Source organism: Carassius gibelio, chromosome A12 (genome assembly GCF_023724105.1).
Source record: "Carassius gibelio isolate Cgi1373 ecotype wild population from Czech Republic chromosome A12, carGib1.2-hapl.c, whole genome shotgun sequence".
Classification (NCBI taxonomy): domain Eukaryota; kingdom Metazoa; phylum Chordata; class Actinopteri; order Cypriniformes; family Cyprinidae; genus Carassius; species Carassius gibelio.
Window position 1 is genome coordinate 12,659,961 of NC_068382.1, and position 27,520 is coordinate 12,687,480.

At 36.4% G+C, this 27,520-nt stretch overlaps 1 protein-coding gene across 1 annotated transcript in view; it reads right to left on the reverse strand.

Moving 5' to 3' along the window:
- The window catches only part of LOC128025168 (sorting nexin-29), a 113,771-nt gene that overhangs the window by 76,910 nt on the left and 9,341 nt on the right, over positions 1-27,520 (reverse strand). Inside the window, exons 12-14 of the mRNA XM_052611221.1 lie at positions 20,537-20,600; positions 19,228-19,356; positions 10,244-10,329 (exon numbers count right to left, since the gene is read on the reverse strand). Coding sequence (XP_052467181.1) covers positions 10,244-10,329; positions 19,228-19,356; positions 20,537-20,600 — 279 coding nt within the window. The remainder of the gene's footprint in view (positions 1-10,243; positions 10,330-19,227; positions 19,357-20,536; positions 20,601-27,520) is intronic.

Genomic DNA, 27,520 nt, shown 5'->3' on the forward strand with positions numbered 1-27,520 from the left:
AAAAAAACAACACTCTTCCCCGTTAAGTGAGCAATCCCATAAACATCTAATAAGGTTAAACATAGTGATCAAGAAAGCCATTAAAGGACGGCCTGTAATTACTGAACGCCTCTTGTGTCCCTGGAGCAAATGCATGTAAATCACAGTGACCACAATCAAGACAGAATTTACAAGAAGTTCTTACAACAGGCGTCATATACGATGCTGTGGGCTTTACATCTTGTGCAAGCTGAACTGATACACCAGCATATTAAAAATGACACCTTCACTAACTGAATATGGTCTCAAAAACTCAAGCATCCACCTCACATCTAATTTCCAAGCAATGCAATTTAAATTGCACAATCATGTTCAATCAAAGGTGTCATGTAGCCATTATTTTCCCCAGCCTTACTTAGAATATTTATGAAACTAATAAAAACAAAACATGTCAAAAAAAAAAAACCCTTTGTCTTGTCAGCGAATAATTTTCCTATTGTTGAAAAATAATGCCGAAATGAGTCAGAGAACACAATCCACTATCCATTAAAAACATTTTCTGACAGCAGATGGCAGAGTGATTTTCCATCTTTAAATCATTATGAATAAAGAACTGCAGGGTTACCAGAAAACAACTCCTGAGGAAGATGTTATTCTGTGCAATTTCTCTGAGAATCACGTTCTCCCCGTGGGCAGATTACAGTCCATCCACACTAAGATGAGCTGTAAAACGCATAGCTGCTCATTTCTCAGAGCATCTTTATGTGATGAATCTAAATATCCAGAGGCTCTCAGCACTGAACAGTCAAATCCAAAAATATCATCTAAAGGAAATATTTTTGTGGAAATGATGCTACGTTTTTTTTTCCAGTATTTTTTGATTAATTGAGAGTTTCCCCCGAAAATGAACATTTTGTCATTAGTTACTCCAAACAGCATGCTGTATTAAAAAAAGTCTACAATGCTTCCAAAAATATATATTTATATAAATAATGAATAAGTTTCTATAAAAAATAATGCACTTCCCATGAAGAATTTGGTCCAAGATTAAAAAACACACCAAATAAAAAACGCAAACCAAAACAAATATTCTCTAAATTCAAAAGTCCAATAAAATTGCCTCAAATCGTTCCCAGACACTCAACTAAAATGAAGAACCTGTGCAATGGACTGCCTTATTGATGGAGAACATTAGACTTTACTAAGAAGCTCTTCACAAGGCAGAGGATAGACATTATCTTGCAGGAAATTGAGGCAACCACCTCCCCTGGCATCCATGCAAATACATAAATCAGCTTCAACATGCATATCCGATTTAATCAGCCAAGCATCTAATTACAGTTCAGATTAAACTGCCATTAGATATTAAGTCACCAGTGGCAAAGTGTTAATAAGATTGAGTATTGTGATGCAAACTTTAGATTCCTCACAGTCATATGGCACATGTTTCTGATAAACCTGTCTAACATGAGCTGGGTGTGATAAGTCATCTCAAACGCTCCTCAGCATGATGAACATGATGAGTCCGAACCAAACTGACCTCAAGCATTTCACTAAATGTTCATCTGATTTGGCAGCACATGAATATTTTCCCTTGAAAACCCCATTGCAGTCCAAAAATTAGCACAAGGAGAAGAGTATGAATCAGAAATAATACAGTCACATTTGAAAAGCCTGTAGGTCTAATGATGCTGGAACAATTTCTTTTCTCTGTAATAGCGATGGCAGTTGCTGTTTGAGACGTTTATGAGGCGAGCTCAGCTGGAGCAAACAGATGGTCCAATAGTTCCTGGTTTTGGCTAAATTTATATCAGATGTCACAGTGATGAACTCAGAGATGCAAGAACCGATGTAAATCAGCTCAAACAGTTTGCTGCGAGAAAGAAGGGAGGAAAACCTTCTCGAAATGTACTCTGCATGAAAGATTTCAGTGTGTCAGCAGTAAGGGAGCACTAAATCATGGAGGTCAGCTGCATCAAAATGCGCATGAAAAAACCATGTCAAAATGTCTGTTTGCATAATTAATAAACACAGACCCCATTATGCAACCTAAAATATGAAGGCAAGGGTGCTGCTTCATGTTACAGACGAGGGAAACTGGACATCTTTGAAAATGGAAGCTTATGTAACCCTAAGCTTTTCAAGTGAGCATCAGGTTGCTCTGAGACAAGCATAGAAACTCGTTGTTTCAGATTCTTGGAGAAGGGCAAGCTGAACGCGGAATGAGAAAAATTATTAAATCATCCTTAAACATTAGTTTTTACTGAAACACTGCAAATTATATATATATATATAGAGAGAGAGAGAGAGAGAGAGAGAGAGAGAGAGAGAGAGAGAGAGAGAGAGATAGATAGATAGATAGATAGATAGATAGATAGATAGATAGATATAAACTAAGAAGCACACAGAACCAATTAGTCTTGAAAGCCTTATTAAAGTTGTCATAATTCAACCGTAGACATTTTTTTCTCATTATTCATCTCAAAAAACCAAAAATTTTACATTATTTTAGCCTAATCAAACATCACAAATCAACAAATTTAGATTTGTCTTGTCCCAGCAAGACACTACATCAACATTCTGGTATTAATAAGTATTACTTCTGAAACTACAGTATGTTACTTTTAAATATTATTAACCTGCAAAACTTTATAAGTGTAGTAGCCCGCAAATCATCTAAAATATTATGCTAAAACTGCATTGAATAACTGCTGTTTAATTTACTGGTAACACTCTACAATCAAGTGAACAATAAACTTATCATTAGCTCATGCAATAAGGTATCATTAACTATCATAAACTAACAATTTTTGTAGTTTTTAATGCATCTAGGGTTAATCTTAATTGAGTACAATAATGCTTTTTTAACATTTTAAATTGCACAAATTAAAAGTATTATGAACAATTAACCTACACTTTAGGGCAACAAAAAAATAGACCAAGCCCAAAATGGTTAAAACTAAACTTTTAATTGTCTTAACCACAAATAATAGGTAAGAAAATTATCAAATTTAAGCCAATTTACTATTTAAAGCTGTTGCTTTAATTATTGGAATGCGGGTGCCATTCCAAAGAAAGTCAAAGAAATTCCTCAAAATCTTTATTCAGCATGTAGTGTAATAATTTATTCGTTTAAAAATACTTGCGCTTCAGTTTTTCCTGATCAATTAAATCACCCTAAAAAAATGTTTTGTCATATATCCAGTTTCAATCGAAAAATGCAAGTAAAATAGATTGCATACAGCAATTAATTTCAAATTCATGTTATGGCGACCCACAAACCATTTTTTAATTTTGTCTGTAGTTTGACGCAGATATAATGCTCAGAACTCTCATGCTTATTAGTTTACAATTAGTTGTGCATAAAAAGACTACAAACACAAATGTTCCGTCTCCCAAAAGCTTATCAAGTGCAAAACTTGCCGGCAGCTATCATCTCCTCAGTCTTGCTGCTAGGTTAATGAGAAATGGTTCAATTAACCACGATAACCATCATGCATGTTGAAGAGCTTAAGTCACCACGCTGAGAGGCACATTAGCATGGGCCAGGTACAAGCAGCGCCTGCGTTTACTCTTCATCTCCTCGCACCTTTCTGTAAGAGGGCCTGAGGACAGGCAGAACGGCAGACACGCTTTAATAAGAGCAGAAGCACCAAGCTGCTTCTCTGATGAGCGCAGGTCTGTTTGAGCGCAGAGCATTCCTGGAGGGCCTCAGCATGGTATAGGCCTCTGAAGTCCAGCTTCATCTGAATAATGTCAGATAAGCAGCTGCTACTCACCAGAATGCAACTGTTGCATTGGTTCCTTGTGCTGTCTACAATCTGTTGCCCTCTACTTCACCCTCACTGTATAGGTATCATTTTGCAAGACGAACACAAAGTCAGTGATGCTACAGAAAGAAAACAGCCAAGTCATAAACACAACAACTTTAAGATCTTGTTTGTACTAGATAGTGTAGAGAGATGGGATGAGAACATGCAGTGTGCAAGACTCCAAACTACACAAGCAATGCAAATAAGAAGCCCATATTTAAAACAATATGCTACAGATATTTTGTACATTTCACCTGACAACAATTTACGTTGTGTGTGAAGTAAATTGCTTTTATTTTCAGTTTCAGTTTTTCATTTTTAAATTTTTCTAAGATCCTTTTCAATGGTTAAATTTAATTGTATTAATCAAAAAGAATGTCTAATTAATTAAAATCATAAAGCATTCATTATCATCTGGACAGGCAGAACATGCAGTATTCATATTTAAATATACTTTTTCGGCTTTACTAGTCCATATCGTGGTTTGATGTAAGTGCAATTACCTACTTTTGATTAATTCATTCAAAATGTAACAAATTCCATGACATACCGTGTTAAACTGTAAATTCCATTTTTATGACTGGATTCTGCGTTCCGCGTTTTCTGCATCGCGGAAATCAAAGGGCGCTACAGTCACATATCAATTTAAAGAAATATTAACGTCAAGTAATAGCGTAATCATGAAATATTTTGATTGGGACTCGAGTGGACTCGTTAATAAGTCTGATTCCTAATATGTTCGAGTCCGAGTTAATACCAAGTCAAAATGCACACGAGTCCATGACAAGACCAATACCATTAAAATACGGTCTCGAGACTGAGTCCGAGTCTCGAGTACTCAACACTGCCCTAAATTGTTAAGTTGACAAAACTTTAATTTCGCGATTGTAAAGAATATTGAATGAACGCATTTACATAAAAATGCTTCAAGCTTAATTTACTTGGGTCATAGAACAAAAATGTTAGCCAATCAAAGCATTTACATGGAAGTCTCACAGCAGACAAGCCCCTTCCAAAGGTTTTTCTAGTAGGTAAAGGGTAGAAAATGACCATTTACATCTAAATTATGAATGAATAAATAAATAAAGATTATAAGTAGTGCTGTCAAAATTAACGCGTTAATGCATGTGACAATGTAACATGGCAGTGTAACATTTAGAAATATTTAAAGAAATTAACAGAGGCGAAGCTAGGTTTGGCCACCAGACTCAAAACTGCTGCTTCTGTCTCTTTTTCTTGACAAGAATTTTGTTTATTTAGACTTTTCAGAGACAAACTTCAACTTTACCTCAGTGCCAGTCAAACGAGCATGGAAAAGGTACAGGTGACGAGGAGCTTCAGTAAAACAACAGTGAACTGGGGTCAGATGTTGTCAGGCCATATGTCAGTAAAAACTAATTTTCCTGTCCTTTCAGCCAGTATATGGTCGATAACGGTAACAGTAAGAATGAACATTTGTCGGCCGATACCGATATGGTGGCCAATATGGTGCATCCCTAAAAAATAAGAGGAAATCAATCACTTTTGTAGCTTTAAGGATTAATCTATATTTAATCTAGAAAACTTTATTCAATTTCTTTATATTTCCTACTTACGACATTTGAGTGACATTTATTATAAAGGGTTTATGTGAAGTTCACTTAAATTAGAAGTTGTTATTTTTTAAAGTCTATTAAATATTAAAATTGATAGCTCTCAAATACTCTCAAATGTGACATTATTGCAATATAAAAGTATATTTAAAAACTTTAATGTTCGATGGAATTAATCATGATTAATTGCAATTTTAGGAAAAAATGTGATTCATTAGTTAATTTTTTTTAATCGATTGACAGCACCAACTATAACTGCACCTCAGGAACTGTAAAAATGCATTTCATTTTTAAAAATGCGATGCAAAAATAGTGCATGTATATTTTAAGTAAATCCAACATATTATTCTTCCCAGAGAAGATTCTGTCATTAATACTCGTTACAAGTTTTATATCTATTAATAGATGTTTTTAATCAATTCAGAGTAGTTAAAGCTGACATCATGCAGAAGAAAAGTTTAGTGTTGAAAAATCCTGTTACCCTACTGCTGAAACAGCTCAGACAAAAGGGTTTTCATTCTGATGTCTTTATTCACCTGCCTCGCCTTGAGCTTTTTATTTGAGATTGAACCTCACTGAGATAACGGCTTGAGTAATGATGGGCAAATGTAGTCCACCCTCTGCCCTTTTTACTCGCCTGTCTGTTTCTCTCTCTCTCTCTCTGGTGGCACAGCACGACCCGAATTACAAATTAGTGCCGGCATCACACTCTGACTGTCAGTGGAGATCTCGAGGTCCACCAAAACCAAGAACTAGAGTGCCCGCTCTGTCGCCAGGGGCGCATCTGTGGAGATGTCGGAGGATGGCTTGACAGCAAATGAAAAATAACCACAGGCAATAAAAGCCATCGCTGTCCAGGGGCTCCCACCGAGGTATCTGGTGTACACCTGCCTGGCCTCTCTATCTTCAGGCACGACGGCTGTCCAATAACGGACACGACTTGAGCCGAGAGTTATGAGGTCCCTGTTTAACCTGCGGGCGATGATTAAAATGTTCATTAACACAGTTCATTAACAGGTGATCAGGTACGTCATCCCCCTTGCCGAAGACCACCTGGCCCCACCTACGCCGCCGCTCATCTCCACTCTGCTGTGAACGCACCCCTCTGATTAATAAAGACCAAGCTCTCTCAAACACGACGGGGAACCGCATTAGTCAAAGTAAACACAATAACCCACATTACCCACACACGGCTGCACACTCATCTACACCTCTCTACCAAAGCAGAGGCGCGAACAACAAAACGGCTTCACTTCCCAACGGGGAAGAGTAAATACAATCCGCCGTGTAATGAATTTGAAACATGAAATTATTAACGCTTTTCTGGCTGTACTAGTGAATAATGGCCTTCACTGACTCATTAACATTGGAGACAGGCGAAGCCCGGCACGTTTATTCGTTTTTAAATAGCACCCAGATCCATTTCCTGAGCTAAGATTCATTTAGCCTGTCAGAGGCTCTGTAATGAATGCATTACAAGTCAAAGAGGGTTGATGAAGCAACGATTCCATTGCAATTTGAGTGCCAAAATCTCACACTGTGATAGACCTGGGCAGCATATGAATAGTCTGAGAGTGTACACTATAGTTGATGAAGAACTAACTACTTACTGTGTAGTATACACTGAAAAAAAAAAAAGATAAAAAATGATCAAGCTAGTCCTTTTGACTGGGAACACCAAATTATGTAAAGGATTTTCAGCACAGTATAAATTAACCACAAGAAACAACTTTCAAAGTAAATTTAAACACATTTATGTAAATTAATTTAGTGTGATTAATAACATATCTAAATACTGAAAGAAAGAAAAAAAGACAGAATTAATCATGCCCACCAACATTCAAATGTTTGAGGTTGGTAAAATGTTTATGTTGATGTAATGATGTAAAATGTTTCTAATGCCAACAAAGGCTTCATTTATTAGAATTAAATGTCATTAATCTCACTTTGATAACTGTCCTTGCAGAATAAAAGTATACATTTCTTATAAAAAAAAAAAATGAAGTTGCAAAAGTTCTTGTTCAAAAAAAGCTAGACTAACAGAATGGAAAAGTATGAAACAGTTTATTAACTTTTCTGAAATTATGCAAACTGTCAGCTAAAAAAAAAAAACGGCCGTGTTAGAATACTAATTAGAGCATCACTGCTAAAATTTTTATTTTTTTTTAATTAAAAAGGGGAGAGGAATCTAGATAAAACTGCTGGCCACAATAATTGACTAGCTGGTTGTTGGACAGCTAGTCAACCACTGTGACCCATTCCTGTAAATTCTTATTTCACCCTACCCAAATAAAGATTTATTTATTATAACAAGCCGCAGAACTCCAATCCATCATCTGAGACAAATGTAGGGTTCTCTCAGCTTGGGTTATCCCAGAACTGATGACTCTCACTTTGACCCACATTTTCGGAGAAAAGAAGAGAAACAAAAAAACAAAAACCCCAGCTGTTTCTGCTCTCTTTGCAGCCTCTACAAGTGACAAGACACTTAACCTCTCTCATTTGCATGATTTCCTGTTCACTTGCCTAATAAAAGGTTATTTGATGTGGGAATGCAAAAGATTCTTCAATTTCACATTTTGGTGAAGCGAGGTGTTTATCTAATTGCATGCTCCAATCAAACACTTGCAATAACGTGACAGCAGTTCAACTTTAGGGAATCACAAGGAAATCTTTTTAAACATATCATGATCTCAGAAGCGTGCGTTCACCTAAGATCACATCGGTAGCACACTATCATTAAAGCAAAGCTTTCAAAAGAGCTAATATCATGTGCGCACAGTCTGACAGGACATGAAAAAGTCTTGTATTGTGCGCTTTTATATCAGTTTGATGTGTCCCTACCATCCTTTTCAGTTGCTGTTCAACGTCAAAGTCAGAGTACAGTACGGACACATCATTATCCCAGAAGACATGGAGGGAGGAATCATTTACCCCGTTCTACAATCTAGTGAGCTGCATCACTGTCTACAGCCAACACAGACAACATCCTTACAGTCACAGAACCTCAAAGGTGAGTGCTCTACATAGGCAGTGCACCATATAAATAGTGCAGACTTAAATATTTTTTGAAGATATTACTATGCAAAGATAGCTCAGTAATAAGTATTACAAAAAATCTAAACAAAACACCTGAAAATTAAATTTACTTAAAACTGCATGCTGTTTTAAAAGTAAAAAATTTAATTGTCATATTAGACTAACCAAATATGGAAGCTTTTTTCCGCCAAAGGATAACTAATTATAAAAGGTAACTGCAACTTTTTATCAATTATAGTTTTTACAATCTAGACTTTTTTCAGAACTGCAAATATAAAGTTGAAAATATATAAAAGAGATATAAATGCAGAATTGTGCGATTGGCAGATATCAGCACATGATTTAGAGATAAAAGCAGAAGTGTGAGATATAATATTGCGACTGTTAGGAAAATAAGAATTATTATATAAAAAGTCACAATTACCTTTTTTACTTTTTATTTTGCGGTGGAAACAAAAAAAATTGGAATTACTGAAGTCATTCAGAGAATGACTTTCACAAATATCAAAAAAAAAAAAGAAAACAAACAAAAAAAACAAATTAAAACAAATTACATCACATCTTTTCACTTGAGCTGGTCACAATGCATTCTAGGAATGCATTTTCTGTGAAGGATACATGCAATGCTATTATAAAATGCGGGTAAAACTGCATAACGTTTGGTTAAAGGCAAGGACCCACAATGTCTAATGCACATCTTCAATGCTTTAAAATGCAGCCTCCATAGAAAGCTCACTAGGTTTTCCAAAAGAGCATTAGACTCGCATGTAGTCACCTCTATTATGCTGGTATTATTTCTTGCAACCATGGAGAGAGAGAGCAAGGAAGATAGAAAGTAATGGGGAAATTTGCATCAATAGTGCTGTAGGTGCACCCAACAAGGAGCCATAATAGACCAGGCACACACAGCATGATCCAGCCGTATAAAACTCTTTATTAGGCATCCGTTTGGATGGTTTCTCTGAGGCTTACTCTCCAGTGGGTCCTCTCTTCCACACACAGATCTGACTGATACTGTAATACCTCAACGCAATGACGAGCTGTGAGAGCTGCAACTACTGATCTGTGAAGATGAGCATGATAGTCAAATCCATTAAAGAGATATAAAACGCAATCATAAAGGTTCGCAACCAGTTGGTGATGGGTGATTATCACTCAGTTAGCTGGATTTATAGGAGGGCTGAGATGCAAACAACCCAAAAGGAATTTTGATAAACGCTTTGCATTTTAGCTCCTGCAGGGCACACTTTTACTTTGATTATAAAAGCCTGCTACCACACTGAACTTACTGCATGGAACAATCTTACAATGTTCATCTGATGCAAGCTGTTGATGAAATGATGTAGAGATAATTGAAATTCCCACCAAATCGCAGAAAAAACTGTGAAATTATAGACACAGGCTGTTCAAACATATGACAGCATCACACTGAGGGATGTCATGTCATTCATCACAAACATGCTAATGGTCTGCAGAAGCGAAGAAACAAGTGCAATCCAATATTTAAATTTTTTTTTAATTAGAAAATTTTGGGACCCTTCTAAGCCCTCCAGGGGCTTGGGATGTCTGCACATCCAATGCATCACTGCACAGATAACCATTTTCTTTTCTTTTCTTTTTTTTACACAAATTATAATTAACAGTCTTTTCTCCACAAAATCTTACATGTTAATGTGTCTGACTTTGATAAAGTGGTTTTATTTGGTTTTAAGTTTTAAAAAGTTCTAATTCTACTAACCACCAAAGTATATGAAAATGGCTGTATGTTATGAAGTGGCGACATTTCATCAAACATGCTATCGTATGAGAACACTGCCTTACCGTCATTGCCTTGGCTGCCTTCCCTTTTCAGCATTTGGACAGCTCCAACATATTTCTTCAGCTGAACCTTCAGAACCTCATTTTCTCTAAAATAATAAAAAATATATATATAAAAGAGATTTAATGTGCATAAAGGCTGCAGAGTTCAACAAGAAGCTATTTTATATTTAAAAACAACATGTTAATTAAACATAAAATGTAAAAATGAGCAGGCTCTCAGAGAACATGTGGAGTTATTTTACAATAAATAAAGGCAAAGCTAAACATGCAATTAATTAAAATGGACTGAAATTATTATAATATATTATAATTTTTTTATAAGTTTGATCATGTTCTGTAATTGTTCATTAGATTAGATTTCAGGGCTGAAAAAAAAAAAATTATATATATATATATATATATATATATATATATATATATATATAATTTTTTTTTTTTTTTTTTTTTTTAATCAGCCCTGAATTCTAATCCTTGAGATCACCTCAGGGTATACCTGCTATTAATGTTAAAAATTACTTCCAAAGATAATGCTGACTGGCTATAAATATTGATTTAATTACCAGAAACTGAAACAATATAAAATTAATACAGTTAGCAGTATTATCGGCTTGTTGTATTCCTCATAGGTCAAGTCACTTATGTCTGATAAATTAATAAATGCTTAGTTTTAGTATCGATATCAGTGATATTGTCAGCAGTTGGTAATAAGATACTGTTAAACAATTTTTTTTTTTTAATCCTTTCTACACCAACTGGAGGATTGAGTGTTTAAATGTGTTTATGATTGCACAATTTTAAATGTTAGGTGTGATTAACTGCACTTAACATTATTATTTGCTATTAAATCACAGAAAACTATGTGATTTTTTTTTTTTTTCAATTCCAGGAACTGCTTTACACAAAGTGTTATAAGGCTGTTCTGGGGAGCAAGATGTGTGTGTGTGTGTGTGTGCGCGTGTGTGTGTGTGTGTGTGCGCTTGTGTATGTGTGCGTATGCGAGCTTGCTTACAAGGCTTGTTACTGGTGGTTTGGGAAAATCAATCAGAATCAATCCAGGTTGTGTTACTGTGAAAAACATCCCTTCCTATCCCTCCAGGACGCCTTTTGTAACTCGCTTATCACTGCCCATTTCATACCCTACAATAGAGGGAGAGAATGAAGGAGATCCAAAGGCGTCTGGCAGGCTCTCAAAGGAGGGGACTCGGTCGTTTTTCACACCGGCGAGCTGTGCACGATTCCACGGCGATTTAATTAAAGTTAATAAGTGACAGCTTCTCTATAGGGAGGACTCGGCAAGTCAAGTGTGCCACATTGATCTTCTCTATTGCCCATGCAGAGCGAGTCACAGTTTGCACACAAGCTAGTGTATTCATATTAGAAGACTACGATCTATAGCACAAAGAGGGGGACTGCTGGTGTCCCTCTCAAGGGCATATGGGTCATTTAGTGTTCTACCTAATGAGTGCCACCTTGAACATAAAATAATGTCATTCACTTCAAAGTAATAGTTGCATTAGTCTGAAAGTTCTAGAATTAATGCAAAAAGGCCATATCACAAAAAGATCACTGTTCTTAATACACCAGGTCAGTGTTTTATCACTTTAAAGCCCTGTAACAAGTTTTAATTAAACCATTTAAAGGGGGGGGTGAAATGCTCGTTTTCACTCAATATCCTGTTAATCTTGAGTACCTATAGAGTAGTACTGCATCCTTCATAACTCCAAAAAGTATTTAGTTTTATTATATTCATAAGAGAAAGATAGTCTGTACCGATTTTTCCCGGAAAAACACGAGCGCCTGGAGGCGTGACGTGTGGGCGGAGCTAAAGAATCACGAGCGCCAGTTGCGTTGAGAGCGTTTGGAAACTGTGACAGCTGTGAAGGCTGAAACTGAACGAGAGCAGCAGCAGCAAGGACTCGCTCCGAGCGGGGCTCGAACCCGGGTCTCCGATGGGAGGCGGACGCACTAACAAGGAGGCAGAGATATTTGAAGCAGTTTTACTCACCGCCTGTGGTTCCAACACACGATCGTGACCCTTTTTCGTTGGGATTGCATCATCCTTAAGAAATAAACGATACGCAAATCCGTCGTCAAACTGGGCCTTGTTTGTAAAACAAGCATTTTAGAAATGCAGGGAACAAACACAAACACTTGCACAACTCCGTTGATGCTCTGTAAAAATAAACTCCATCCACTGGTCCCTTAATGCTGTTTTTTCTTTGGTAATCTGTGCAGGGTTGTCTTGCCCTGGCAACCAAAACTACACTTCTTTTGTGACATTTCGCGACGCTCTCGCTCTGATCAGTGAATCGCTCTGATCAGTGAAATGTCTGTGCTCTCAGTGCTCTGCTATACGGGAGCGCGCGCTCTTCCGGCAGAAGTGCGTCAGGACCCATATAAGGAAATTCCGCTCCATCTAACGTCACACAGAGCCATACTCGAAAAAAACTTTCCGAAACTTGTGACAAACCGTAAGGAGTATTTTTGGAACAGAAATACTCCTTCAAACGTACAACTTAATTTTTGAAACTTTGTCCATGTTTAGCATGGGAATCCAACTCTTTAACAGTGTAAAAAACTCAGTATGCATGAAATAGCATTTCACCCCCCCTTTAACTTAAAAACACTTGTGACATATTAATACCTGAAATATGTCTTTCTTTTTGTATTCGAAAATACTCTGCTATGTGCTCTATACATGTACTCATTTGCACCAAAAGAGAAAAGTTATTTTATAAACCAAAAAAAATTATAATTGATAAAATGCAATCATTGAATTCATCATACATTTCTATAATGTATTTTATGAATGTAAAAATTGTTTATGTATTTATTTTGTATTTATGTCTTTTAACTTTCTGATGCATAAATTATAAAATCACAGATTATCAATTATATCAGCTTTTTACATATATGTGTGTCTTTTTTTTTGCATAATATTATTTAATTAAAAAGTCCACTGCATCAATAAAATCAGTAATTATTGAATTAAATAGTTATTTACTTTATTCAAATCTCAAAACGAATCTGAAATAAACTGCCCAATGAACGGATACAGTTGTGGCCAAAAATATGGGCACCCTTGGTAAATATGATAAAAGAAGGCTGTTAAAATTTATCTGCATTGTTAATCCTTTTGATTTTTTATTAAAAGAATTTACAAAAATGTATCCTTTCATTGGATAATAAGAATTTAAAACGCGGGGGGGGGGGGTGTACCATTATGAAATAAAAGGTTTTTCTCAAATACTCGTTGGACACAAGTATTGGCCCCTCTAGAAATTCTTGTGAGCAAAATATCTCTGTTGATGAAGTATATCCCTATTCATATTGCCAATTTTGAGCACTCCAGCATGATTATAAACATGAAATTATCCAGCCATGGCTACCTGTTTCACAGAAATATAAAGAGGAGGGAAAACAAAGCCCAAATTCCCTTAATCATCCAACACAATGAGAAAAACCAAAGATTATTTCTGATGTGCAGCAAAAGATGATTGAGCTTCACAAATTGGTGAAGTGGCTTTAAGAAAAGAGCTAGAGCAGTGACAATTCTCATTTCCACCATCAGGACAATAATTAAGAATTTCCAAACAACATAAAATGTTACGAATCTGCCTGGAAGAGGACGTGTGTCTATATCGTCCTAATGCACGGTAAGAAGGAGAGTTTGAGTGGCTAAAGACTCTCCAAGGATCATGACTGGAACTTCAAATGGGACTGGCTTCTATGGTCAGATGAAACTAAAAATAGCTTTTTAGCAGCAAACACTCAAGATGGCTTTGGTGGACACAGAGATAAAAAGTACCCCATGTGTACAATCAAATATACTGCTGTATTTTTGATGCTGCTGGAGGTCCTGGACATCTTGTTTAGATATATCAACAGATAAAAAATCAAAAAGTGACTGACTCTGTTAGAAATCTTATAATGGGCCATGTTTTGATCTTCCAACTGTACAATAACCAAAACACAAACCACAAAAACAGCACAGAAATGGGTCACTGAGCTCAAAACCAAGCTTCTGCTATGGCCATGCCAGTCCTCTGACCTGAACCCTACAGAAAATGAGAGGAGTGAACTGAAGAGTAGAAGCACCAACATGGAGCTGGGAATCTAAAGGGTCTGGCGTGATTCTGGATGAAGGAATGGTCTCTGATCTCTTGTCAGGTGTTTCTCTAACCTCATCAGGCATTATAGGAGAACATTTAGACCTGTTAAACTGGCAAAAAAGTATTGAAAAAAAAGAGGCCATTAATTATGGCCAATGTGTATTAGAGAAAAACATTTATTCATAATGATATTTCCCCCCATTTTAAATTCTTATTATCCAATGAAAGGATACATTTTTGTGAATTTCTTTTAAAAAAAAAATCAAAAGGATTAACAATGCAGATGAATTTTCACAACCTTCTTTTATCATATTTACCAAAGGGGCTAATATTTTTGGCCAGGACTGTATGCCCTTCTGATTAATTTACAATAAATGCATCATTAATATTTGTACAAAAGTGTTTCTTATGATCTTGTTCTATATAAAATATTTTTATTAAATCATAAAAATAATAATAGAAAAACAAACAATTAAAATAAGTCACTGTATAGTGAAACTCTTAATAAAGGCGGGCGTACACGGTGCGATTTTTGTACGAGTTCACATGCGATTTTTTAAAATCGTGTATGCTCATATTGTCGCGGTTCGTATCATGTGCGAGGAATTACGAACCGAGCAGAGTGCCTTACAAGCACTTCCCGACCTCCCGATCATTTTTAAATATGTCTAAAAAGTTTGTGAGCTATCAGTTTGAATTTGTGACGTGTGCGGTTGAACGAGCCGATTTGTTGATCTACAGACGTAATGGTTTTCTATACTGTACAAAGTGTATTCTATCCCCATACACTACCTCTTATCCATCACGGAAAAACGCATGTTTTAAATTTTTCTAAGCCATTTGGTTTAGAGGGCACAGGAAGTGTTTACATTTTAATACTGTGGCGGGGGAGGCGTGGTTTAACGAAGTCTGCAACGGGAGAGCGAGTGAGGAGACGAGCGGCGGTAAGTGGATCAGGTGAAAGACAATTAACACCTGGGTCTCATTACAGTGATTGGCGTGGGGAACCGGCATTTAAGCCGGCGGAGGACCAGCAGAGGACGAGAGAGACGGGGACTCGTGGGAGTGACGAGCTGGAGAGCCGCCGAGCGCGAGAAACAAAGACTGCCAGAGTGAAACGTCGAAAGAGACTGTGAAGTGCGCGCAACTGCCGCGTTTGTTTATTTTTGTTTTATTAGAGTTTAAATAAAATATCCCACGAGCCTCGTATGCCGACTCCGGTCTTCTTCCTCTTTATTGAACTGAAATCACTACAAATACCCATGTCATCATAGATATTTGTGTCCCCATAAACCATATACAGGAACACACACACACTAGGGTGACCAGACGTCCCGGATACCTGTTGCTGAAAAAGAACCTGCATGTGTAGGAAACAGTCACGGCTCATATCAATATTTTATATGCAGTTATGAGAGAGGGAGAGCAGTTATATTAGACACAATCGACTTGAAGCAGCACTGCACAGAATGATCAATGTATGACATCAAAGTACCGCGTGAGCGACTCGAATGCATTGGTTCCGTGTGCTCTCTTATCGCTCTCGTGGTACTTTGATGTCATACAAGTGATCATTCTGTGGAGCGCTGCTTCAAGTCGAACGCGCCTATCAACTTCGTGCGATTGCTTCGGAAATTGACAGGTCATAAAATCGTGTTGTATATCACCTCATCCGTACAATTTTCAGATAAACTCACTCGTGACGTCTGTGTGGACATACGATCTTCCGACCATCCAGATTCGCACCGTGCACACCCGCCTTAAAGAAGTAATTTGTTAATCCCTGTTCTAGAGGTATGTGGTGCCTCACCATCTTAAATCAACCATGCTGAATGCAAAATTATATTTCTCAGAAATCCACAGAAGTTCCTTCAGCACAACAAATGTACGCCTAGACATGACTATGCATGACAGCAGTCTAGATGCCCTTCCCAGAACCCATTTCCATCTCCCTAAGGCTACAGGTAAATAAAATGTCAAACACAGAACCGGCATTATGCAACGGCTCCTATTATCTTAAGTGTTACAAAATGTGACGATTACTGAGCCAAAACAGAGGTCAAAGACAATTCAATGCCAGTCAGAAGAGAACATTCTCCAAGGCTAAACCGAACGGAAAGTACACGGAACAGCCGACTGGCAGACCCTTCAGAATCAGATACATAACAGAATTGACTTGTAAACAAGACCAACCATGTGTCTGTTTGTCTAAACAGGCTGATGAAGAGCAAGTGGAGGGATGCACCATCCAGGCATGATGCAGATGTCACCAGCATGATATCGAGTGTGTTTTTTTCCCCCCATAATCCTCTCTTTGACACAGCGTCATACTGACAAGCCTGCCTCCTGCTCTCAGCCGCTGTCCTCTTACTGAGCTAAATTAACTTGTTCATTCACTCCCCACATTATCCCCCCGAGGAACCACTACATGAGAGCTGATGAAATGCTCACAAAAGCAAGATGTCTCTTCCAATAACCTAGCAGCACTTCAGGAAGACAAAAAACCTGGCAGCTCTGCAGCGTTCGGCAAAGTATTATTCTGACTGTCAGACGCTGCCACAACCGTCCCTTGGTCTGTTTCTGCTCATCCGGTTGAACTTGGACGTGACAGAGTAGGAGAGCTTTGTATTGACTGTAGCCTGAATGTGAGTATGAGAGCATTTTGGCCTCTTTCTGTATGGATCCTGCTTCTTACATACTGAGCCAGGCTGAATCAATGGAGCTAAGCCCAAGAGCATGGCTCATAGGTGCTTCCTCTGCGCACACAGACGCACTGAGCATTTCCACTCCTTATTTTTAGTCTCTATTGACTGGGACAGATTAGATTTGAGACAGAAAAACTGACTGGACCCTTAACATTTGAGACTGAGACAGGAAGCAACGAGACAGAAAAACATGTTTTACTTAAGTAGTAGTAATCAATTTGACGACGCTCAAACTTGAAGTGAATTAATACACAAAATGCTTAAGGGTTTCTGATCATCTTAAAGTGAATAACTGCAACTGTGTTAACATTTGTCATTCTTTGGTTAGTCTCCGCGACAGACCTTTTCTGACATTGATTTTCACCATAGGCATTTTAAAATGCTTCAACGAACTAAAGACCACAACACAAAATATTATCAGCACATTTGATTTGACCATGAAGAAAGTATTTAAAAAAAAATTAAAATTAAAATTAAGGTATATAAGGAATAAGTCCTACACAAGGACTGAAAATAATATATACTAGTCAGTATATATATATATATAGACAGAAAAGTAACATGATTTCAAAAATGAATATTAACAGTAATCAACTGTTTTCAACACTGATAATAATGTGTTAATATGTTTTGCAACAAATAATCATATTAGAATGATATCTGAAGGATTATGTGACACTGAAGTAGGATTGGGATAAATGATTATTTTTTAAACGATTAATCTAGCGATTATTTTTTTGATGCATCGATTAATCTAACGATTAATTTTTCCGGACCGATTCGATTTCGATTATCTCCCTATTAATTGACTAGTAAAAATTTATACATGTTGATTTACATATCTGAATGAAAAAAACATGAATTCCTTAACATTGCAATATAGGTTTATTGCTCTTAAAATTACAAAATAAAAGACTGACTAAGAATGCATTACTTTGCACTTGTATGGAGATAGCATTCAATAAAACCTTGAAGCCTTGAAAACACATAGCTTACTGAAACATTGTAAACCAATGTAAACTTGAGGGCTTTAAGCTAATACAGAGAGTGCTTTTCCAAAAAAAAAAAAAGAATTACTGTGGGAGCCAGTAGCCTGTCATGGAGAAAAAATAAATCTCTGAATGCTTCACGTGAAAATTTGGCGTTCCGCCCTTTTTCTATCGTGTCTAATGATTTTGGTTAATATGCACGAGGGAGAGGGAGAGAGAGAGCAAGAATCGCTCATGTAGTTTGAAGACTGTGAGTGTGCGAGCGCGCGTGAAACTTTGGTGTTTCGCCCTCTTTCTATCGTGTTTAATGATTATGATTAATATGCACAAGTGAGAGAAAGAGCAAGAAGCGCTCGTGTTGTTTGAAGACTGTGAGTGCGCGCGCAGCCGGGGCTCTCTCTCTTACGTGCCCTGTCTATTCTACATCACTCTCCAAATAAGGCTTTGACAGCCGCCAAAAAAAAGATCAATGCAGAAAAACCCCTGGATTGGTTATATAACATTGGACAGAATGTTGATACAGCCATCGCGTATATTCAGCGCAGATAAGGTAAACGTTTGCATACGTTTTTTAGAGAAATAAAAACAGGTCGACGAATCGATGCGCATATTTTGCGTCTACGTATTTTTTGCGCCGACGTCAACGATGACCTCGACGCGTTGTCCCAGCCCTACACAGAAGTAATGGCTCATCTTGAATGGCTTGTCAATGGTTCAGCTAAATTACATTTTAAATTTAATTTTACTGAAATAGAAAACGGTTAGTATGATCTAAACACAATTTGGCAATATGGTTGTTTTTAACAGTATTCATGCTTAAATAAGTGCAGCCTCAGGGAGCATAAGACACCTCAGTCAAGCTTGAATTTTTTTGTTGTTGTTGCAAGCTGCAATTTAGAGAGATAAATGAAAAACACATCCATAAAATAAATGTACATTTATACATTTGGTCCGATGGAAAATCTGGCCACAAAACAAACTCACATTTTTCAATTATTTCTTTGATATTGTTGTGCAATTTACTTTTTTTTAACAACAAAAATAAAATCTACAGTGCTTCACATGCAGATCAGATAGCTGTTTTCTGTCCAAGTAGGTGGTGTTTGGTTTAAAATACAATGTGGACTAGACTGATAGACGGCCTATGTGAGACTGTCCGTTTACTTTGTAGTGAGTACCTCATGAGAGCTTGGACTTTGGCTGCATGTCTCTCCTCTAGTTCAGCCAGTCTCTTCTTCAAGCTGTCCACATCCTGCCTGAGCCCAGCGGAGTGCTCCATCTCTCCATCCAGAAGACTGCGCAGAGATCTGTGCCAAACAGTACAACAACAGTAAGACACATACACACACATCTGACCCTTTTTTTTTCTTTTTAATCTTTAATGACTAGAAGTGAACATGACAATAACCCAGCTGCACATTATGGCACTTTTCACAAATAGGGTACAAAAAAGGTTAGACATTCATTGAAACCCAAGTTTTGTTTTGTATTATATATTTAGGTTATGATGCATGTTATTTTTTATTTTCTATTTCTATTATATAGTTAAAAACCCTGAAATACACAACAGTTCAAATATTTGGGGTCGGTACTGTTTCTGAAAGAATGCTCACCAACAGTGCATTTATTTGATAAAAAAATACTGAAAAAAAGAAATCTTATAAAATATTAGTACTATTATTAGTACTAAAATAAGTTGTTTATATATATATATATATATATAAATATGATTTATTCCTTTAAATGACAAAGCCACTGCTCCAGTCTTCAGACATCATTCTAATATGCTAACATGGTGCTTAAGAAACAGTTAAAAACAGTTGTACTGCTTAGTATTTTTGTGGAAACAAATTTCTTTTTCAGGATTCTTTGGTGTATAGAAAGTTCAAAAGAACTGAATTTCATTTGAAATAGTAAAAACATTTATAATTTTTATAAAAGATTACTGTTACTTTTGATTAAATCAATGTATCTTGGCAAAAGAATACTAATATATATATTATATATATATATATATATATATATATATATATATATATATATATATATATATATATATATATATATATATATATACTTACTGACACAAAAAAAAAAAAATAGTGATCATTTAGTCAACAATACACATCCTATAAAATATTAATATCAACTAAATTAAATATACAAATAAAATCCATGAATATTATTATTATTTTATAAATTATTACTCTAACAGATTTTAATACATGGAATTGAATATCCGTTCATATCAAATGTATTATATTGCAATTAATATATTGTATCATTTTAATTGTTGAATACAGTTAAGAAATTCAGTGCCAAGGTGGGACATGCCAAAAATACATCTATAAAACACAAGCAGAACGAATTTCTGAAAATCATTCAAATCACTCCAAAGAACTCTTTTAATAACAGATTTCCATACAAATTTGTTAGGCTTATGTTTCATGAATGAACTAAAACTATCTATAATGACTAAAAACGTACGTGTTCTGCTCAGTGAGTTCATCTTTCCTGTTCATCATGGCCACAATGGCTTGCCGCAGTTCAGCTAAGGAGAAAAAAAAATCAATGTTACAAGGGCATCAAAACCTACTCAAAATGAACAATGGCTTTTGTCCTCACCCGACTCAGAAAAAAAAAAAACATGACTTCTGAACAATAAGACTCAATATCTCACTGGGATTTAATGTTCCACACCTGTCGTCTTCATTCTTTCAATAAGGGTTACTGTTTTATACCACTGACATTTTCATTTGTGTAGCACCCCAGAACTAATAAAGAGAACTATGTGAGGCTTAAAATACCAGCCAGACATTAATTTCTTTCAAATGAAGGTGACGTGAAAGGGTAAGGCATTTATAACACAGCCGTAAGGGGAGCCTCAGTAGATTTTACCTCAAAACACATTAGCATTGTGAAACATAAAGCTCTGACTGGGAAGCATTATTACAGCACTTCAAGACACTATGGAAAGAACGGCAACACTCGCTACAGTCTAAATACAGACTGGTGAGCGAAAAGGAAAGAAAGAATGAGTTTCTTTGTTGTTACACTCTTAAAGCTGGATGACCTGGCACTGGGAAACCTAGATAACCCCAACAACACGGCTCCAAAAGACAAAGTCTGAACACTCCTATCAGTCCATTATCATTTAATGAATCTCAGAGGAACCGCAGGCTTGGAAAGAGCCATCTATATGAACCTGGCTGGTCTGATCCACATTTAACAAGCTTAAAGTACTTCCAGCAAAAGAAAGTTAAAGATGGCTTTGTTATTTTTGAAGAACAACAACATTGGTATTTTTGAAGAGTGAAATAGCTCAATTACTGTCTCTCTAAGAGGAAAAAGCTTATCAGACCACCAGAGATCAATTTGGCAGCCATAGACGTAATCTGAAACAGCTTCACTTATGGGCAATGTCCCTTTCAAAAACTAATTCCAGAAAATGGTAACAACAATAGGACAACATTTGTTTTAAGGAGCCTGGTTACTGTAGTAAATCTGGCCAAGTGAAATGCAGGAAATTAGTTGTTGGAAAAGGGATAGAAATTAGAACACACACAAAAAAACAAAAAAAAAACAACAACATTCAGTGGTAGGCGTGCAAAATATTGTCCCAAATGAGTAAGTAAATTAAAGAAACCAACCCGAGGCTAAAAGCAACTCCTGAAAATGACAAATTACATCTCTCAACAAAATGTAACTTCAACCCTTGAGGGAGAAAGAAACTCAAACGCAAAAACTCACCATCAATTCAATAATAACCCCAAACCAAGACACACAAAAATTATATTTATAAGACACATAATTAAAGTAATATGTAAATTAATGATCAAAATAATTGAAAGAGTTTTTAACTAAGTAAACACTGCTTTAAAAAAATATATAAAGTGTTCAAGTTAGTGAAAAAAAAAAGAATAAATTAGCATATTTACACTTTTCATTTACACTTCAAACATTAATTTACAGACATTGACATTTTTTGGAATCTGTTGCTATGGTTAATATTTCTAGTTATTAATTCAAATACAGTTGTTACACCCATTATTTTGCAGTTTGTATATAGTGAACGGGTAAAACTTTTCTTTAAAAAGTGAACAAAGAGCATGTGCTTCATAATCACTGAAGCGCTCAATCACTTCAGTTACACCCTCTAGATAAATTTCCGGTTATAATCCAAAAAGCTGTTTACACTGCACAAATAATCTCTCGTTTACATCATGTTTACACTTCGGTGGTTATAATGAAACAATTAGCGAGTGTGCCGAATTTGTTCTATGAGCTCAAGCTGAACTTTGAGGGGATTCTGACTAATGCACTCAACATGTATATCTCTGTGATTGTCTACAGTGCTTAATTCTGCAAAAAAACACACTTTAAACTGAAGCCTTTGATGCCCTTAACAGAATGCTCATACAAACAGTTACAACTGCTCACACTGCCAAAGACTGTAGGTAAACAAAGTAACTGCAATCATTTTACTTATGAATGGGAGAATAATCCTGACTTCTGAATAAAAGAGCCAATCGCTAATTGGTAAAGTCACTGAATCATTGCGGCTGCCATTAGAAGTTCCGGTTACTATACACCTTATTTAACCCCACCCCTTTATAGATCTGCACTTGTTTGTGTTCCTGCTGATTTGTATTCCGAGAGCGTGAGGGTAAGATCTTATGAATTTATGAATGAACAACTCATTTTAAAATCTTCTTTGTCTACTGAGATTTGTTAAGACATGCGCTACCACTACAATGCACATGATAACTTTTGTTAACTCTACAATAAGTAAATCCACTTCACCAGCTAATTGCTTTTTAAAGCTCTTTGAGCAGAAGAAACAAAACATATGAGATTTGATGTTGTTGTCATATTTCATTGGTGATTTCAAGTATGAAATTGTAAGTTTGGTTTGGAGCTATGGAGAATGTGATGTTTCCCCATTCAAAGAGCAGAAGCTGTAATTTCATGACTGAAATAGCTCCCCGAGACACGTTGCAAAGATGGCCGCAGAGTGACTTTCCTTAAAGGGACTCTGATATTACACACTGCCTATCAGCTGCTTTCAAATGCTTGTCCATATACTTTGTATATGAAGTTTCTAGTATGCCTAGTACAACCTCAATTAGCTTGTTCAGGTGTGTTAAATTAGGGTTGGAGCTAAACTCTGCAGGACACCGGCCCTCCAGGACCGAGTTTGGAGACCCCTGCAATAGATTTTTTTGGAAACACTTTACCAAACAACAATTTTAAAGTCTCATTTGTTAATGCATTAATTACGTGTGTGTGTGTGTGTGTGTGTGTGAGAGAGAGTGATGGATCTGGAAGAGAATTTTTGCAGAGGAGCTAACTCCCTCTCCCAGAGCCCCTCATCTGGAGAAGGAGAAACACACCAGAGTGAGGTGGTCCAAGTATGTTTGTAATCCTGAGAGGAAGCTGGATAGTACAGGAGGCGAAGCTTTGACTTCCTTCCCAGAAAGCAAGGTTCACAGGCAGCAGTCTGAGACACCTGGCATTTGGTTCACATTTAGCACAGGCTTTTCATCAAAGGCTATTTTCGGTGCATTATCTGCATGGAGATTCCCTCTGGAGTAACCTGGGATTAAGTGTCTGCTTAAAGGCGCAGCGGGGTCACCCCTAGTTGGGATAGAACCTGCAGTTATATGTTACAAGTAAGGGTGTAACTATACACCATTCGGTTCGATACAAATGTTAATCTCATTTGATACTAATCTCACAAAAAGGTTACTCTCATGATACTTTAAACAAAAAACTAAATAAATGGGAAGGGTTTATTTCTTTTATTTGTAGCAGTAGTAGTATTTATAAAGACAAAAAAAACATGATAAAGTTTACAAAAAAATATGGTTCATAAAAATGCTAAAATTGCTATTTTATCAGGGGTGGACCTGAACAGGCTTGGACTTGGTCCTGGTGCCCGAAGGTAACACCAAAATAGAAATCTTCATGATTCTGCTTAGCTGAAAATACACAATTATGTTAGACTTTCACTGATTACATATATTTAACAAGTTTAATTATTCTTCAACTATAATTACCATTATAGTTTAAATATTGTTTTGGAATTTACTGGTAAAACCAGACATTCTGCATCATCAGGATAAATGTAAAATTTTTATACCACGATATATCATGCCATGATACCATCAAACATGTATTGCCATCAAGTCAATGCTTCAACGTCGTCAAAGAAGGTTCGGAAAAACTTGAGGGTTAGCAAATGATGATAGAATTTTCATTTTTAAGTGGAGTATCTCTTTAAAAATGGCTTATATATCGTTGTTCCTGCATATTAAACAAACTATAGTGTTAACAAAACCCCAATTCCTTTAGCACTGAATAAATAAACAGTCTGTGAAATACATAAATGGACATATATATAATGATCCAGGTCAAAAAGCTATATAGCTCTTGAAAACAAATCTAAGGGGAAAATAACACTTTCAAGCCTTAAAGGTAATATTCGTTGTATCCATAATTAAATAGCAGTTAATAGGTTATTAAGGCATAGTGAGAAAGCCATGTTTGATCTGAAATTGAATTTTATCCCTGTCTGAGAGCACAAGCAGATTCAGGCACTTAGCATGAACCATTTTCTTGCTTTCATCTTTTCTCCCTTTTTTTTTTTTTTTTGAAAGCTGAAGCATAACTGGATCAGTCACCTCCAGCCCCATCTCAAAGTTGTGTTTTGTCCAGACAAAAGACAGAGACAGAGAAAGAGGAATAACATGAGAGTATTTCACACTGAACCAACAGTGCCCTCATCTGGAAAGAAGAAGTATGTCGGGGGGAATCAAAAAGACCTCTTTAAGTCCAGAATGATGTCCGTCCTTACAAGCATACCATGTCTCCACATCACAAAACCATTAAAGAGTTAGCTCACCATCATAATTTCCAGTTTCAAAGTCATGTTTTCAAAGGCAAAGTCATGTGGCCAATATTTATTCGATGATTAAAACTCACATCTGCACCAAACCACTAGACGACAGAGCTGTAGCCAAGTCAAATTAACTCAATGATGCCATCTGTCCACAGCCCAAATCCTCAAAGACCTAAATGCTTTAGATGAAGCTCAAATACAAAAAAAAAGTGTAAAGGTACAGTTCACTCAAAAATTAAGTAACAGAAAAAGTGGTAGGAGACATTACGTTTGTTCTGGGATTATTTAAGTCAGTATGTTCTGTGTTTGCTCCTAGTTGATTAAGACCAAAATCGTGATCAAATAGTATAGAGGTTCATTAAGAAATTTTAAGAACAAAAATTTAAATCAACTAGTGGATCCTCGGAGGGAGGATTTGAAAAGAGGTTGTCTGAAAGATAACCACCTGTTCAGTTGGGAAGATAAAAAAAAAGTTTATTGGTAGAACAACCATTCGCTCAGTTGAAAGGACTGAAACCACCAGAGACGTCTGGAGGTGGCTGATAGAGCAATAGGCGCCTGGAAACAGTGCTGGGTGAGGATGGCAAAGAAATGACAAACATGATAATCCTGTGTATCTTCTAATGCAAATCTAAGGTATATGGCTATGGGTATAAATGAATGACAGGAATGCCACAGCGGCTTGATTAATCATCATGGGTTCCCCTGTTGGTGGAATAATGATTCATATTGAGAAGCTGTTTAACCTTGAAATTTGAGTTGGGGAAAAAAAACTGTTATTCAAGGTGATAAATTAGAAACATGACTGAAACTAAAGATTGAGAAATGTTAGAAGAATTTAAGAAGATCTATAGATCAATATTGATTATCCTGAGATATTTTAGGGAAAAACAGCAAGTTCACTGCATTAACTTTGTAATTTATTGTAACGTGGTAATTTATTGTTACACTAGTGCTTTCTGTTTTCGGTTTACGAAATTAAGTCTGCGACAGTGACTCATCTCCGCAGGACCTGTATGCATGTTTCATACAGATTACATAATGTGAGAATATTTGTTTTCTGTTTGAACTGGTTCATTTAAAAGTTTCACTCTCTGTAGACATATTTTTCAGGTCTGTAATAAGGCAAGTATCCACGGAGTTTCGAAGTGACACACTCAAGTTCAGAGAGTCCAAGACGACAGAAAATGCATCATGTTTGCTTTAATTATTTTACAAAAGCACAAGATTTTGTTATTATTCTGAGTGCACACGAATAAATGTAGAGTCTTTACAGATACAAAAGATGCATTACTCTTATCTGTATGACCAAAAATTACAATGTATTTTAAGAGCAAATGATCGCAGCGGTGCCTCCATCTGTCACGCAGTAGCCCAAGCGCGCTACTGTTCAGCTTCCACACTCCGCACAAACATGCACACTTTTTTCTAGGCTAACATTAGATTGAGCTGCCATGTAAAGTTGCTACTACATACATATTTCAGATGATAAGCCATATTTGAGGTCAATGAACGTTAGGTGAGCATATGGATGTCCTGCCCAATGTAATATAGTACCAAATAGACAAGCCATTAACTGTTTCACCGTCAACTGTTTTTGCTAGCCATTTTAGAATATGTCAGATTTGGTTTTAGTGATTTAGAAGTCCTCTTCACTACTCCAAACGTTTCACAGATTAAGGAGCTAATTTTAGCGCCAAAACGCTTTGTCAAATACTTAGAGGAAGAATTTAGGAGTCCTAAATTTAGGACTGACACTATGTTTAAGATTTTCTCCTAATTTTCTCCTAACTTGGCAAGTTAGCAGATACTTTTAGCTTTAAGCTTAAGATGTTTTGTGAATACGGGCCTAGATTTCCAAACTTTGAACTCACAAATGCTGTCATCACCAGGGGGACGAGATGACAATCATTTGTATTTTGGCCATGGATTCATAATTTTGTGAAGATCTCCAATCAAGTGTTTGAAAATTTGACTTGAGCAAGGACAGAAAATTGCATTTGAGAAATAGAAATTGGCTCACTCGAATGCAAGCCTATGTCTATTAGATTATTATAAACCATTTAATGTTTAATTTTGAAAAGTTAGATTTATGTCAGAGGTGTTAAATGCAACACCATGGCGACCAACCTTGGATAATCATTATCCTAACCTTATCCTAATGCCATAGCACCTCCGTTCAGTAGCTTCTGCTGTCGTCAAAGTTGTGTTACCCGTTCAGATTTAGTGGTATTCCACTTCTAACAGTACGTTCCCATCTATGCTCCAAATTTGCTGAAGTACACAAAAGTTATGAAGCTCTGGCCAGAGGGGAGTGTGAAAGTGTGAGTGAAAGTGTGTGGTCGTGTTGTAAGGAATGAGAGACAGCATTCGAAGATACACTAAGACAAATAAATCATTCCATCAAAACAGCTGTGTTTTTCAAATGTATCAAGTGGGCCCACAGGTCAAAAATATGACCAATAAAATAATGGACATGGATGAATTGGATTCCGTATCCATTATCAAGGTTATTATTTTGCTAGAAATAAAACAAGGCCACATTTGTGCAGTGCTTAACATGGGAAGAC